At 42.0% G+C, this 16,252-nt stretch overlaps 1 protein-coding gene across 9 annotated transcripts in view; it reads left to right on the forward strand.

The window, feature by feature from the left end:
• Positions 1-16,252, forward strand: part of ssx2ipa (synovial sarcoma, X breakpoint 2 interacting protein a) — a 72,330-nt gene that overhangs the window by 39,520 nt on the left and 16,558 nt on the right. For all 9 annotated transcript variants that reach the window (XR_010975466.1, XM_068036610.1, XM_068036609.1 and 6 more), the window contains 4 exons: positions 5,405-5,556; positions 12,528-12,728; positions 13,729-13,839; positions 14,947-15,082. Coding sequence is in view for 8 of the 9 variants with exons in the window: in XM_068036610.1 (XP_067892711.1) it covers positions 5,405-5,556; positions 12,528-12,728; positions 13,729-13,839; positions 14,947-15,082 (600 nt within the window). In the remaining variant the exon portion in view is untranslated. The remainder of the gene's footprint in view (positions 1-5,404; positions 5,557-12,527; positions 12,729-13,728; positions 13,840-14,946; positions 15,083-16,252) is intronic.

Raw genomic sequence — 16,252 nt, forward strand, 5'->3', positions numbered from 1 at the left:
CACATTGCCGGGTAGATTCCAGTGTTATAGCTGTACTGGAACAACTTGGCTAGGGGCCTGGCAAGTTCTGGAGCACAGGTTTTCAGTACTATTGCTGGAATATTGTCAGGGCCCATAGCCTTTGCAGTATCCAGTGTTTTCAGTCACTTCTTGATATCTCGTGCAGTGAATTGAATTGGCTGAAGACTGACATCTGTGATGCTGGGGACATCAGGAGGAGGCCGAGATGGATCATCAACTTGGCACTTCTGGCTGAAGATTGTTGCAAGTGCCTTGTCTTTTGCACTGATGTGCTGTGCTCCCCCATCATTAAGGATGGAGATATTTGTGAAGCCACCTCCTCCGGTTAGTTTAATTGTCCACCACCATTCACATAGAAACATATGAAATCGGAGCAGGAGTAGGCCACTTGGCTCTTTGGCCCTGCTCCGCCATTCAAAAAAGATCATGGCTGATCGTCTAATTTAGTACCCTGTTCCCACTTTCTCCCATATCCCTTGATCCCTTTGGCATTAAGAAATATATCTATCTCCTTCTTGACTATCTTTAATGACTTGGCCTCCACTGCCTTCTGCGGTAGAGAATTCTACAGGTTCACCAGCCTCTGTGTGAAGAAATTTCTCCTCATCTCAGTTCTAAATGGCATACCCCGTATCCGGAGACTGTGACCCCTGGCTTTGGACTCCCCAGCCATCAGGAACATTCTCCCTGCATCTAGCCTGTCTAGTGCTGTTAGAATTTTATAGGTTTCTATGCGATCCCCTCTCATTCTTCTAAACTCGAGTGAATATAGGCCTAGTCAACCCAATCTCTCCTTGTATGTCAGTCTTGCCATCCCAGGAATCAGCCTAGTAAATCATCTTTGCACTCACTCCATGGCAAGAACATCCTTCCTCAGGTAAGGAAACCAAAACTGCACGCAATACTCCAGATGTGGTCTTGCCTGTATAACTGTAGTAAGGCATCCTTGCTCTTGTACTCAAACCTTGCTCCTGTACTCCTGCATTCATGACTGGATGTGGCAGGACTGCGGAACTTCGATTTGATATGTTGGTTATGAGATTGATTAGTTCTGTCTATCGCATGCTGCTTATGCTGTTTGGCACGCATGTAGTCCTGGGTTGTAGCTCATTTTGAGGTATGCCTGGTGTGCACCTGGCATGCCCGCCTGCACTTTACATTGAACCAGGGGTGGTCAAACGGCTTGATGGTAATGATAGATATGCAGGCCATGAGATGGCAGATTGTGGTTGAGTACAGTTCTGCTGCTGCTGATGGCCTACAGCACCTCGTGAATGCCCAGTTTTGCATTGCTAAATCTGTTTGAAATCTATCCTATTTAGCACGGTGATAGTGCCACACAACACGATGGAGGGTATCATCAATGTGAAGGCAGGACTTCGTCTCCACAAGGACTGTGCTCTTGTTACCCTTACCAATACTGTCATGGACAGATGCATCTGCAGCAGGCAGATTTGTGAGGACGAGGTCAAGTCTGTTTTTTTACCCCTCTTGGTTCCCTCACCATCTGCTGCCGACCCAGTCTAGCAGCTATGTACTTTAGGGCTCGGTCAGTAGTGGTGCTACCAAGCCACGCTTGGTGATGGACATTGAAGTTCCCCACCCAGAGTGCATTCTGTGCCCTTGCCACTCTCTGTGCTTCCTCCCAAGTGGTTTTCAACATGGAGTACTGATTCATCAGCTAAGGGAGGGTGGTAGGTGATAATCAGCAGGATGTTTCCTTGCCCATGTTTGGCCTGATGCCATGAGACTTATTGGGGTTTGGAGTCGATGTTGAGGACTTCCAGGGCAACTCCCCCTCAACTGTATACCACTGTGCCACCACCTCTGCTGGGTCTATCCTGCTGGTAGGACAAGACATACCGGTGCATGGTGATGACAGTATCTGGGACATTGTAAGGTATGACTGTGTCTGACTGTTGCTTGACAGGTCTGTGGGACAGCTCTCCCAACTTTGGCACAAGCAGGGTCGACAGGTTTGCCGTTGTCATTTCCGGTGCCTTGGTCGATGCCAGGTGGTCCATCCGGTTTCATTCTTTGTTGACTTCGTAGCAGTTAGATGCAACTGAGTGGCTTGCTAGGCCATTTCAGAGGGCGTTTAAGAGTCAACCGCATTGCTGTGGGTCATAAAGTCACAGTTACACAGCACAGAAACGGGCCCTTCGGCCCACCGTATCCGCTCCGGCCATCAAGCCTATCTATTCTATTCCCATTTTCCAGCACTTGGCCCGTAGCCTTCTATACTATGGCATTTCAAATGCTCATCTAAATACTACTTAAATCGATCAGGTAAAAACAGCAGATTTCCATCCCTAAAGGGCATTAGTGAACCAGATGGGTTTTTACAACCGTTGACCATATTTTCATGGCCATCATTAGACCAGCTTTTAATTCCATATTTATTAATTGAATTCAAATTCCACCTTCTGCCTTGGTGGGATTTGAACCCCTGTCCCCAGAGCAATACCCTGTGTCTCTGGGTTACTAGTTCAGTGACGATACCACTGCGCCACCTCCTCCCCATATTGCATCCAGGTTGCTAAAGGAAGTTGGGGTGGAGTTAGCAGAAGGGCTTGTCATAATCTTTCCCAGATGTGGGGGAGGTGCCAGGGGATTGCAGAGTGGTAAATGTGACACTCTTATTTAAGAAAGGCTGTAGGAAAGTCCTAGTAACTGAAGGGCAGTCAGTTTCACATCAGTGGTGGGTAAGGTTTTAGAAACCATAATCAGGGAAAAAAATCAACAGGCAGTTGGAGAGGTTTGAGTTAATTAAGGATAGCTAGCACCGATTTTGTAAAAGGCAGATCATACTTGTCTAATTTTTGATGAAGTAACAGAAGGTTGATGAAGAGAATGTGGTGGATGTTCCCTATATGAATTTAAGGAAGCGTTTGATAAAGTACCACATAAAAGACTGGTTAACAAAATTGAGGCTCATGAAATTGGAGGGTCAGTGTCTACTGGGTTTAAAAAAGGACAGAAAACAGCAAGTCATGGTAAATTGTTTTTCAGATTGAAGGATGGTAGTCATGTTCCCAAAGGGTCAGTGCTCGGATCACATTTTTTTTGCTAGATATAAATGACTTGGATCTTGGAATGCAGGACATAGGCTAGCAGAATGGGCTGGCATGTAGCAGATGGAATTTAATACAGGTAAGTGTGAGGTGATGCCTTTTGGCAGAAGGGATAAGGTGAGGCAATTTAGTCGTAATGGCACAGTTCTAAAGAGTGTGCAGGAACAGAGGGACCTGGGGGTGCATGTGCATCGATCTTTGAAGGTGGCAGGATATATTGAGACAGTGGTTAGCAAAGCATATAGGATCCTGGGCTTCGTAAATAGAGACATTGAGTACAAAAACAGGGATGTTATGCTGATCCTCTATAAAGCTCTGGTTAGGCCCCGACTGGAGTATTGCATTCAGTTCTGGTCACCAGACTTTATGAAGGATGAGTGTCCTTGAGAGGGTGCAGAGGAGATTTACCAGAATGATTCCAGGATTTTCGTTGCAAGGTTAGGTTGGAAAAGCTGGGATTGTTCTCCCTGGAGCAAAGGAGATTGAGGGGAGATTTAATGGAGGTGTACAAGATTATGTCGGGCTTAGATAAGTTAGACAAGAAAAAGCTGCTCCCATTAACTAATGGTAGAAGGACTAGGACACAGATCGAAGGTTTTGGGCAAGAGATACGGGGGAAATGTGCGGAAGAACTTTTTTACGCAGCGATTGGTAATGAACAGGAGCTCGCTGCCCGTGAGGATGTTGAAAGAGACAATTAATGATATTTGAAAAGAAATTGAATGGGCACTGGAAGGAAATAAACTTGCAGGCCTACGGGGATCTAGCGGGGGAATGGGACTAAATGGATTGCTCCACAGAGAGCTGGCATGGACTTGATGGACCGAATGGTCGTCTTCTGTGCCGTAAATGACTGCACATATTAAAAGTAAAACACATCAGGTATAATTACTTTTATGAAAAATAATGCTTGTTTAAGCTCAGCAAGTACCTGTCACATGACTATTTTGATTAAGTGCTTAAAATGACTTTAGTTAAGCCTTTAGAGAAAGTCCAGAAAAAATTTACAAGTATGTTTTCAGGGCTGAAAGACTTCAGTTACATGGATAGATTGGATAAACTGGTGTTTTTCTCAGTGAATTGAAGACTGAGAGGAGATTTGCTGCATATGCTCAAAATCGTGAGGGATCTAGGCAGAGTAGATAGAGAGAAACTGTTCCTATTGGTGGAAGGATTGTGAACCTGAGGACAGAAATTTAAAGTGATGGGCAGAAGAACCAAAGGCGACATGAGGAGAAACTTCTTCATGCAGTGAATCGTTAGAATCGGGAATGCACTGCCTGAGAATGTGGTAGAGGCAGAATCAATCGGGGCTTTCAAAAAGGAAATAGATAAGCACCGGAAGGAAATTTGCAGGGCTACGGGGAAAGGGCCCGGAAGTGGGACTTGCCAAATTGCTCTTGCAGATAGCAGGCATGGAGTAAACGGACCAAATTGCCTGTGCTGCAACCATTCTATGATTCTATAAAGTAGAGTAGTGCAGTCCAGTGATTACGTCTTTTTATGTATTCCATTTGTACAACCTGATGAATACAGTTTTAATTTATTTCCTTTTTAATGTTTGTTGAAACTAGTCCTTTATTTGTACTTGAACATATTTTGTGAATTTGACTTGCCTCTTGTCCGGTTTTGAACTTGGACCTCACTTAACAGACTCACTAGTGTGCCGCCTGTGCTGTTGACCATGGTTTGACCACTCAGCACGACTGATCACAGCCTCTTGTAAGACTGGTCAAGAACAATTTGGCATCATAATTTGAAGCTGTCCTTCCTGAAGTGCCGTGTGCTGAAAGCACAGGCGCAACACGCAGTGGCACAAACCCTCCCTCTGGCTTTTCTCCTGAGTTGCTCGCAAGGGTACTCAGGAGATTAACGTTTAATTCCTGGTGACCTTGGCAACCCTCGTGGTTATAGATCTTTTATTGGTGGTGTGCGTATTAGTTAAGTACATAGTGTAATGTTCCTCAAGTGTGGTTCTTTCCCTTTATCAATATGCTAAATAAATCTTGTAAGTGATAAATATCTGCCTTTTTAAATGCTGCAACCACACTGTTTGGTTCAGAGCATTTTGGCATCATATAGCACAATTTTATTAGCTGTAATGTGATTATAAATATTCAAGCTATTTTTTTTTCTATTTAATGCATCTTCGATAATTCCTGAAAGGGTTCCAATGATTAAAAACTTAAAATGAAGGATATTTTTAGATGGTATTAATTAGTTTCAAAATGGTAACTTTATCAGTGTGTCTGTTAGCTGTTGTATATGATTGACTCACTCATTTAATTTTCTGTTTTTCTTTCCGACAGACAGCAAAGAATTTATCTATCGCTACACATCCAGATCGAAGATGTCTCCCTGTAATAGCTTCATTGAAACACTGCCTTTATTTAGTAGTCATAATTTAAGTTTGTTTTGCACAAAGGAAAATGTAGAGCAATGCATAGCATACCTCAATCAGGCAAGTTTTTGTTTTAATAACCCCATTTGATTCTGTGTTGCATACTTTCATTGAAGGATTTCAAGGGTCAAATGTTGACTTTCTTGCTTCGCAATCACTTTTGGTCCTTTAGAAGTTTTTAACGTTTCCATGATGTGAAAATTTTCAAAAATCTTCTGAAACAAATGGGGTTTCCTCCCCCGTGCCTTTTCTCTGACCTCAAATGGGGATTATTTAAATCAGTTGTGATTATTGTTGATCCTTTTTTTTAACCAGCGGTCACAGCGAGTAATTTATCCAAAATCATAACTTCATTCCAGTGTGCACCCTCCCAAAAATTGTGATGTAAATCAAAAAAGGATTGACTTACTAAGTAAAGGTGCTGATGTTGCTAACAGTATGAAAATATATCATTAATAGGATTGACCTCCTCACAAGATGAGATATGTAAAGTACTTAACTGGCCATTACACAATAAACTGTGTTACCGTGGTGTCCTATTTAGGAGTACTCCCCAAATAGAGACCTAACTGATTGACTGCAAAAGACTTTCTAGTTTTCTTTTTTTAAATTCATTCACGTGATTTGGGTATTTCTGGAAGGGGCCAGCATTTATTGCCCATCCCTAATTTGCCCTGAGGAGGTGGAGGTGATCCACCTTCTTGAATAAATAGCTTGCGAGGTCTTTTCAGAGGGCAGTTAAGAGTCAACCACACTTTTATTTTTTGCCTTCCTGGGATGTGGGCGTTGCTCGCTAGGCCAGCGTTTATTGCCTATCTCTAATTGCCCTTGAGAAGGTGGTGGTGCGCTGCCTTCTTGAACCACTGCAGTCCATGTGCGGTAGGTACACCCACAGTGCTGTTAGGAAGGGAGTTCCAGGATTTTGACCCAACGACAGTGAAGGAATGGTGATATAATTCCAAATCAGGAAGGTGTGTGGGTTGGAGGGGAACTTGCTGGTGGTGGTGTTCCCATGCATCTGCTGTCCTTGTCTTTCTAGTTGGTAGAGGTCACGGGTTTGGAAGGTGCTGTCTAAGGAGCCATGGTACGTTGCTGCAGTGCATCTTGTAGATGGTACACATTGCTGCCACTGTGCGTCTGTGCTGAAGGGAAAGAATGTTTGTGGATGGGGTGCCAATCAAGCAGGCTGCTTTGTCCTGGATGGTGTCAAGTTTCTTGTGTTGTTGGAGCTGCACCTATTAAGGCAAGTGGAAAGTATTTTTCCACACTCCTGACTTGTGTGTTGTAGATGGTGACAGGCTTTGGGGAGTCAGATGTTGGGTTACTCACTGAAGGACTCCTAGCCTCTGACCTTCTCTTGTAGCCACGGTGTTTATATGGCTACACCAGTTCAGTTTCTGGTCAATGGTAACCCCCAGGATGTTGGAGGATTCAGCGATGATAATGCTGTTGACTGTCAAGGGGAGATGGTTAGATTCTCTCTTGTTGGAGATGGTCATTGCCTGGCACTTGTGTGGTGTGAATGTTACTTGCCACTTATCAGCCCAAGCCTGAATATTGTCCAGGTCTTGCTGCATGTGGACACAGACTGCTTCAGTATCTGAGGAGTTGTGAATGGTAATTAACACTGCAGTCATCCCTAATATTGCCCCATTCCTAATTGCCCTTGAGATGGTGTTGAGCTGCCTTCTTGAAAATAATGGAGTGGCTTGCTGGGCCATTTCAGAGGGTAGTTAAGAGTCAAGTACATTGCTGTGAGCCTGGAATCACATATAGGCCAGACTGGGTAAAGATGGCAGATTTACTTCCCTGAAAGACATTAATGAATCAGATGGGACTTTACACCAATCTAGTAGGTTCATGGTCACCATTACTGATATATTTCACATTAAGAAAATCAGCTCCCATTGCAGGATTTGAACTCGTGCCTCCAGATCATTAGTCCAGACCCCTGGATTATTAGTCCAGTAACATAACTATAATGCTACAATAATCTTTTACAACCACTTGGTGAGAGTTTGGACACAGGCAGCAGAATTTTAGATGACCTCAAGTTTACAGAGAGTAGAATATAGGAGGCTGGCATCCAGGAATGCATTGGAATACAAGGAATAGAAGCTGCGGTCAGCCCTTTGAGCCTGATTTGGCATTCAATAAAATCATGGCTGATCGTCTACTTCAGCTCCACCTTCCTGCACTATCCCCATATCTCTTAATTCCCTTTGTACCCAAAAATTTGTTGGCCTCTGTCTTGAATATACTCAACAACTGAACATCCATAGCTCTGTGGGGTAGAGAATTCCAAAGAAACACACTAACCCTAACCTCTGAAGAAATTCCTCCATCTCAGTCCTAAGTGGCCAACCCCTTATTCTGAGACTCTGACCCTGTGTTCTAGATTCCCCAGTCAGGGATAGGGAATAGTCAAGTCTAGAAGTAACAAGCATCAGAGTTTTAGCAGCAGATGAACTGAGGCAGGGCCAAGTCAGGTGGTGATAGAGGTGGAAATAGGCAGTCTTGGAGATGGTGTGGATATGTGGTTTGAAGTTGATCTCTGGATCAAGTATGCTACCAAAGTTGCGAACTGTCTGGTTCAGTCTCAGACAGTTGCCAGGGAGAGGAATGGACCTGGTAGCAGGGACTAAAGACAATGGCTTTCACACTTCCCAATATTTAGCAGTACTGGATGTCAGACAAGGAGTGTTAGTATTTAGAGACAGTGGGAGGGGTTGAGTGAGGTGATGGTGTACACTTATGTTTGTTAGCATAAGTGTTGAAACTGATGCTATGTTTTTGGGTGATGTTGCGAAGGGGCAGCATTTAGATGAAAAATAGGAGAGAACCAAGGATAGATCCTTGAGAAACATCAGAGGTTAACGGTGTGAGAGGAGAAAGAGAAGCCATTGCAGGTGATGCTCTGGCTAAGATAGAATCAGGCGAGTACAGTCCCAACTAACTGGACAGCGGTGCAGGGGCATTGGAGGAAGATGGTGTAGTCAAGGTTACAGACTGGCTGAGAAGGACGAGGAGGAATAGTTTGTCTTTATCGCAGGCACAAGGGATGTCATTTGTGACTTTAAGCCTTTTTTGGTACTTTGGCAGATGTGGAAACCTGACTGGAGAGATTCGAACATGGAGTTCCAGGAAAGATGGGTGCAGATTAGGGAGGCGACAGCTCTTTCAAGGTCTTTGGAGAGGAAAGGGGATGGTAGTTTTTTTGAGGAGAGGGGTGATGACATAGTTGAAAGAGAACCATTAACAACACAAAAACAAAGTACTGCGGATGCTGGAAATCTGAAATAAAAACAGGAAATGCTGGAAATACTCAACAGGTCTGGTAGCATCTGTGGAGAGAGAAGCAGAGTTAAAGTTTGCTGAACCATTAACAATATCAGCTAACATGGGAGCCAGAAATGGAAGTTGGGTGGTCAGTTTAGTGGGAATAGGTTGAGGAAGCAGGAGGTGGATCTCATGGAGAACATGAGTTCGCAGAGAACAAATCTTAAAAGAAGTGGCTAGTGAGACAGTTCATGTGTTGGTTTTGATTTTCCAATATTCCCTAGATTCTGAGAAGCTTCCGTTGTATTGGGAAATAGCAAATGTAAGTCCTTTATTCAAAAAGGGAGGGAGACCGAAAGCAGGAAGCTATATGCTAGTTAGCTGAACATCTGTCAGGAAAAATGTTAGAAGCGATTATTAAAGAAGTTATAGCAGGGCATTTAGAAAAATTCAAGGTAATCAGGCAGAGTCAACATGGTTTTGTGAAAAGAAAATCATGTTTAACCAATTTATTGGAGTTCTTTGAGGTAGATACATGTGCTATACATGAAGGGGAACCAGTGGATGTACTGTACTTGGATTTCCAGAAGGCATTTGATAAGGTGCCTTATCAAAGGTTATTGCGGAAAATAAAAGCTCATGGTGTAGGGGGCAACATATTGGCAGGGATAGAAGATTGGCTAGTGAACAGGAAAGAGAGAGTAGGCATAAATGGATCATTTTCTGGTTGGCAAGATGTAACGAGTGGTGTGCCACAGGGATCAGTGCTGCGGCCTCAACATTTTAATAATATAAATGACTTGGATGGAGGAGCCGAAAGTATGGTTGCCAAATTTGTTGATGACACAAAGGTAGGAAAGTAAGTTGTGAAGAGGACATAATGTAGTCTTATTTAAGGAAGAATGTAAATGCATTGGTAGCAGTTCAGAGAAGGTTTATTAGACTAATACCTGGAATGGTTGGTTTGTCTCATGAGAAAAGATTGGACTGGCTAGTCTTGTATCTGTGCCCCCTGATAATTGACCTCTCCGATAGGGGAAATGGGTCCTTCCTGTCTACTCTATCTCAGCCCCATATAATTTTATACACCTCAATTAAGTCACCCCTCAGCTTCCCCTGTTCTGAGGAAAACAACCCTAGCCTATCCAATCTTTCCTCAGCTGCAACTTTCAAGCCCTGGCTGTCATAATAGCTATTGAAGTCGGCATCCTTTAGATTTATGACAATCTAATGGAGTGTGCAGGTCTGTAGGGGGAAAAAAAGAGAGTGGGGCTAATGGGTAGCTCTTTCAATGATTAGCACAGGCACAATAGACTGACATTGCCTCCTCCTCTGCTGTACAATTCTTTGAAGCCTCGGTGTTGACACTTGATTTTGATTCTCATAGTAGCTTCAACCCTGATCACAATTTCCTTTTTTTTTCTCTCCAACAAAGATTAAGCACTGTAAATTGGGTTTGCCATTTGGGGAGTTTCAGCCAACAGATTACATTATGAATCTGGTGAATAAGTTGACTGAGCAAACTCCCTTCTATGCTTGTTGCTTTAAAGATCATTTTAGGAAAATTCAACACCAGATATGGAAATGCTATTATGATGGTTTTCCGTTGCATCGTCATATTTTGACTTCTAAGCAGTGTTCTGAATGAAATTGTGGAATAGGAAATCTCCAATCCAGTCTAGGGGTTTGTAGTACCAAAAGATCAGAACACTTAGACTCTTTGGGGCAATGTTCTGTTTTCACAAAACTCTTTTGTTATGAGTTGCATCTTATCGGGGTAGTGGATGAAGTTCTTAAAAGCAAAATACTGCAGATGCTGGAAATCTGAAATAAAAACAAGGTGCTGGAAAATACTCAGCAGTGCTGATGAAAGGTCACTGATCTGAAATGTCAACTTTGCTTCTCTCTCCACAGATGCTGCCAGAGCTGCTGAGTATTTTACAGCACTTTTTGTTTTTATTTAAGTTCTTTTCTTAATCTGGTTACTTGTTTGGGAATGTTATATTTTGGTAGTACAACTGCATTACATACATCACTAAATGTAGTGAATCAGGCTAACAAGACCATAGAAAAAGCAAACCGAACACCGGGGTTTATGTCTTGAAGGATAGAATTGAAAAATAAAGAAGTTATGCTAAACTTGTATCGAACCTTGGTTGGACCACACCCGGAGAACAGTGTACAATTCTGGTTGCCATATTATAAAAACGATAGAGGTACAGGAGAAGGTGCAAAACTGGTTTGAGGATGATCTCAGAAATACAGGAGAAGATGAACAGGCTAAGCCTCTTTTTCTCTTGAAAAGAGAAGGCTTAGCAGTGACCTAATAGAGGTCTTTAAAATTATGAACGTTTTTGTTTTCATTTGTGGGGAAGAGCAAAACTAGAGGCCACCAATATAAGATAGTCACCAAGAAATCTGATGGGGAATTCAGAAGAAATTACTCCAACTGGAGAGTGGAGAGAATGTGGAACTAGATACCACAGGGAGTAATTGAGTTGAATAGTATTGATGCATTTAAGGGGAGGCTAGATAAGCATATGAGGGAGAAAGGAATTGAGGGTTTTGTTGATAGCTGAGGAAAGTAGGGAGGAGGCTTGAGTGGAGCTTAAACGTTGGCGGCGCAGTGGTTAGCACCGCAGCCTCACAGCTCCAGCGACCCGGGTTCAATTCTGGGTACTGCCTGTGTGGAGTTTGCAAGTTCTCCCTGTGTCTGCGTGGGTTTCCTCTGGGTGCTCCGGTTTCCTCCCACATGCCAAAGACTTGCAGGTTGATAGGTTAATTGGCCATTATAAATTGCCCCTAGTATAGGTAGGTGGTAGGGAAATATAGGGACAGGTGGGGATGTGGTAGGAATATGGAATTAGTGTAGGATTAGTATAAATGGGTGGTTGATGGTCTGCACAGACTTGGTGGGCCGAAGGGCCTGTTTCAGTGCTGTATCTCTAAACTTAGTAAACTAAACATGACATATCTCCAATTAAAGACTGTTGTGTTGTTGCACCACTGGATCTTTCAGCATCAGAGCTATTCTTGGCACAGCTTCTGAGAGCCTGATCCCACAAGTTCAAACATCACCATTATTTGTAAGTAGGAGAAATCAAAACTGCCCGCCTGGTGAAATGTTGCTTTGGCCATGAAAGAACTAGTTGAAGTGAGCAGCAGAGGGGACGTCAACCTTTTTGCTGTACTTGTTCTTTTTTTTCTCCTCTCTGAGCGAGCAATTGATATTTGGTTAACTCTCATTTTGTCTTATTTAAAGAGAATTATATCAGGGAGCATGTTGCAGAGATATTTCCTAACCTGCAGGGAGGTAGTAGTGTTCAAATGAGAAAAGCAATGTCTCAACAGTTATGTTAGCTTTTTTTTTTAAAGAGGAGGGAAAAGTGGAGTTTTTTTCAATTGCTTCTTAACTATTACCATAGGTTCTCCTGCAGTGGGCTTCTTTTTTAGAAGGTGTTGGAGTTGCACATTTTGTATTTTTTTATTCTTTCACGAGATGTGGGCATTACTGGCTAGGCTAACATTTATTGCCCATCCTTAATTGCTCGTTTAGTGGTGGCGAGCCGCCGTAGGTTGGTGCATTATGTAGACTTGTCTGGAATATCGTTAAATAATGGATCGCATTTTCTGTTTAACTTGACTTGCAATGTTTATTCTGTTGTAGCTTTAATGTACCTTAATGTAACTTAATGTAACTTTGCTTAAATTTACTGTACTGTAGCATTTTTATTACTTGTTCAATATTTTAGGAGCTCACTACATTGGGTTTTCCATCTTTTTACACTGAGGAGACGCAGAAAGAACTAAACCTGGAAGCCATTCTCAATTGCATGTACGATCTGCTTCAGCTTCATCGCAAAGGTCTCCGTGCACTAGAAGATATGGAAACACAAAATCTGAAGTCCAGTAGTGATATGGACCATTTGTACCACAGCCAGGTTAAGCTAAAGGTAAAGAGCAGAAGACGAGTAGCCCATCTTCAGCTTTGTTTTGGTTCTGTTGCAGTCATTTTATTGCAGGTCGCAGAAGAATAAAGGAGTTAAACCAGAATGCTTGTTTGAGTACGATCCATATTGAATAAACTTAGAGTATCCTCCCATATGTTGGTCCCAATATGTGTTTTTTTAAGTTGTACAGTAGTCTTTTCTAGGATGGCTGACACTCCCCACCCACTTCCATCCGTAACAGAGCCCTCAGTCCATGATTCTTCACACTGGGAGTCTCTTCCTGAGCCCCTTTACTCCATTACTTTTTCTTTATTCCATTATTTCAGCTTTTTCTTTAAAAGTCCTATTTATTAAACATGCTTTTGATCATTTGCCCTAACCCCTGCCACTTTCCATTTCACCTTGTTTTTGCTACTTTGGATTTTACAACAGCTTTTCACTTATGTAGTGCCTTTAATGTAGCAAACTGTCCTAAGGTGCTTCACAGGCGTATTATACAAAAATTAACACTGAGCCACATAGGGATATTGTGAAGTGACCAAAAACTTGGCCAAAAAAGTAGAATTGTAAGAAGTGTCTTAAAGCATGGGAGAATGAGGAGTAGTGAGGTGGAAAGGATTAGGGGGCAAATTCCAGAGCTTGGGGGTTTGGTGGCAGTGCCTTCTGCTTCTGTTGGAGTGAAGAATATCAAAAATGTGTAAAAGACCATATGTACCCTGCAGAGAATATTGAAAGCGGCTTTTAATTCTGAGGGATATTGATCCTCTAACTTTTTTTTGCCACAACTGTTTAAATTTGTCGTCTCCGTGACTTCCTAAGCATCAACTGTCCGAGTATTCCATCTGGACATTGGAAATGTCTTGTGTATAGCTCTAATGTACTGCAGTATTAATGAGGGATACTTGGGAGGCTTGCCTATCTGTGGGACATTGACCAAGTTGGAATTCTGGTCTGCATTTTCCCCCTTTTTTGGGCTTTGAGTAATCTGATTGAATCTTTTTAGGATCAACTAGCATTATCTCAAAGGGAAGTTATATCCCTTCAAGAAAAGGACAGACAACTACAATTGAAGAACAGAACTTTACACCGTTTACTGAAGAATGAAAAGGAGGAGGTAAAGACTCTGGAAGATCTATACCAAGTAAAATTAAGTACCTCAATTCCCTGGTCATTTTCTTTTTGCATTATGTTTTTACTTTTGTTCCGATAATTCTTAACCGATCTTGTATCAATCTTAAAGCGAGCTACAACATGTAAGAGTTTCTCCATTCAAGCAGAGAAAATAATTCATTAAAAGTTCCTCTAGCTCACTTTTTTTTCACATTTTTTTAACATACTTGAAAGAATTCTACATTTTAGTTTAGGGAATGGGTAAAATGGAATATCTCAGTAGGTATGCACATTGCTGCGAAGTTGACCTTAAGTGGTAAGCTGATTTTGAGCTGGTCCCAAACTTTTTTTAAAATTTCGTACCTGTTTTAATGTTAGATTTCCTTGATTTGACAGACACTGCATTGCAGTATTGAGCAAGTGCTGCAATGTTAGAGGTGGCATCTTTCAAGTAAGGTGATCAATTGAGACACAATTTACCTGCTCAAGTGGATGTCAAAATCCCGTGTTTGACGAGCAAGAAATTCTCCCAGTTTCCTGGCCAGCATTCTTCTTCAAAAAGACCATGTGGTCGTTTTATCATTTGTTTGTGGAACCTTGCTGTGCACAAATGGTCACTGTTTCTGCCTTTACAACAGTGATTGAAGTGTAGAAGAAGTAAATAATCCATGGGTTGTGAAACAAATTGTAACATCCTTGGGTCCCTTCCCACCCCATGCACAGTGCAATTCTTTTTTAAGACTTATCCAGCTGACTTGCAACTTCACCTTGGTTCCAAGTTTTCACTGGTGTGCTGGATTTCCAAGGAAAATGAATTTCGTGCTAGTGTCCTAACTTCAAGTGCCCTGAGTTCAAAAACTCTAAGGAAGAAAAATCCACTTTGAAAAATACTCTTATTAGCGTTTGGATTGGACCCTGTGTTTTTACATGCCATTTTTTAATCAAGCCAGTACTTTGTTTGTCATATTAGTTTCGCTCACCAAAGGTAAAAGCGAAGTGGTTGTTCTGTATATTGGATGTTGTGCTGTACTGATTATTAATCTCAATATTTTATGGGGCCAACAGTATTTTGTGATCACTGTTAAATTTCTCTGATTTTTGTTTCTTTTAGATACAAAAATTGCAAAATATAATCGCAAGTCGCGCTACTCAGTACAACCATGACCTGAAGAGAAAGGAGCGAGAGTACAATAAACTGAGAGAACGCTTACACCAGCTCGTAATGGATAAGAAAGATAAAAAGCTGTGTAAGTCTTCCTGAGATCTCAGTTTTTAAAGTGGGGGGGGTGGGGGAGGAGAAGAGATTCTGTTGTAAACCTGGGTAAATGGTAGCTTCAGTAGGGCCCAATGCTCTAGGTTTTCACCAAATGGATTGCTTCCATAGATTTGAGTGTGCACTGGTCCAGGACATCCTTTTCCTGAGTTACTTTATTTTGAAGAAGCATTACTATGGTGTCGACAGAGTATTCTCTTCAACTCGTGCTGAAATTGAGTGTCATGATTGCAATTCTCTAAATTGGATTGTGCACAACTAATTTGAAAACACTGCTTCACATGAGAGATTTCATATGTAGTTTTTACTATTGCAGATACTTTTAAAACCAGGAGATACAGTATGCAATGTGTTCAGTCCTTTGCGCCACAGAGAAAAATACAAATATTTTACTGGACGTCAGGTTATTGGTCTTGCTTGCACACTATAGGAAGCATAAGTCTGAAGAGTTGAAGCCTCCCCACTTTTTACCCCCTAGTGCTATTAGGCAGGTGATCCCACAGTTCTCAATTGAGAAGTGATTTGTGATGATGGGGACTGCCTGGAGAAATTTTAAACTATAATTGAAGGGATGGGTATGGAAGGTTTGTAAGATTTGTCTCAATATCAGACATTTAAAAATATAGTTGAAGTCTTCAGTTCTCTACTTGGACCGATTGTTTCGGTCGATCGGCATGTTCTTGTCACTCCTCTCTGATCACAGTAGTGTAATTCAAGTATTCTAATCCAATTTATCATGTTGACACTGCCACCTACTGGCACTTCTAAGATAATGCATGCAGAAAGAATTTAGGAGTTAATCCCACAGAACTAGATGTTTTAAAAGGGTAATTTTAAGTTAAAGCCAAGTGTAAATCAGACTGTATAGGATCAGCAGCCCGTTATAATCCTCTCTGTTACTAGGTAGGAAAGATACTGTCCCAAAATGCAGCAAGCCATGGTCAAGAGTACCAGCCCTCCTAGAGGCTAGTTATTGATCAGAGTAAGCAGGTATTTCAGTGGCTAAATCTACTTGTTTTGCACACCACTCATATTTTCAGTTAAAGTGGCAAGAAAAAAATAGGTGGTATTTGTAAATTATTCTCTGACTAGATTGCTCCGCAGAGAGCTGGCATGGACTTGACGAGCCAAATGGCTGCCTCCT

Source organism: Heterodontus francisci, chromosome 8 (assembly GCF_036365525.1).
Source record: "Heterodontus francisci isolate sHetFra1 chromosome 8, sHetFra1.hap1, whole genome shotgun sequence".
NCBI lineage: Eukaryota > Metazoa > Chordata > Chondrichthyes > Heterodontiformes > Heterodontidae > Heterodontus > Heterodontus francisci.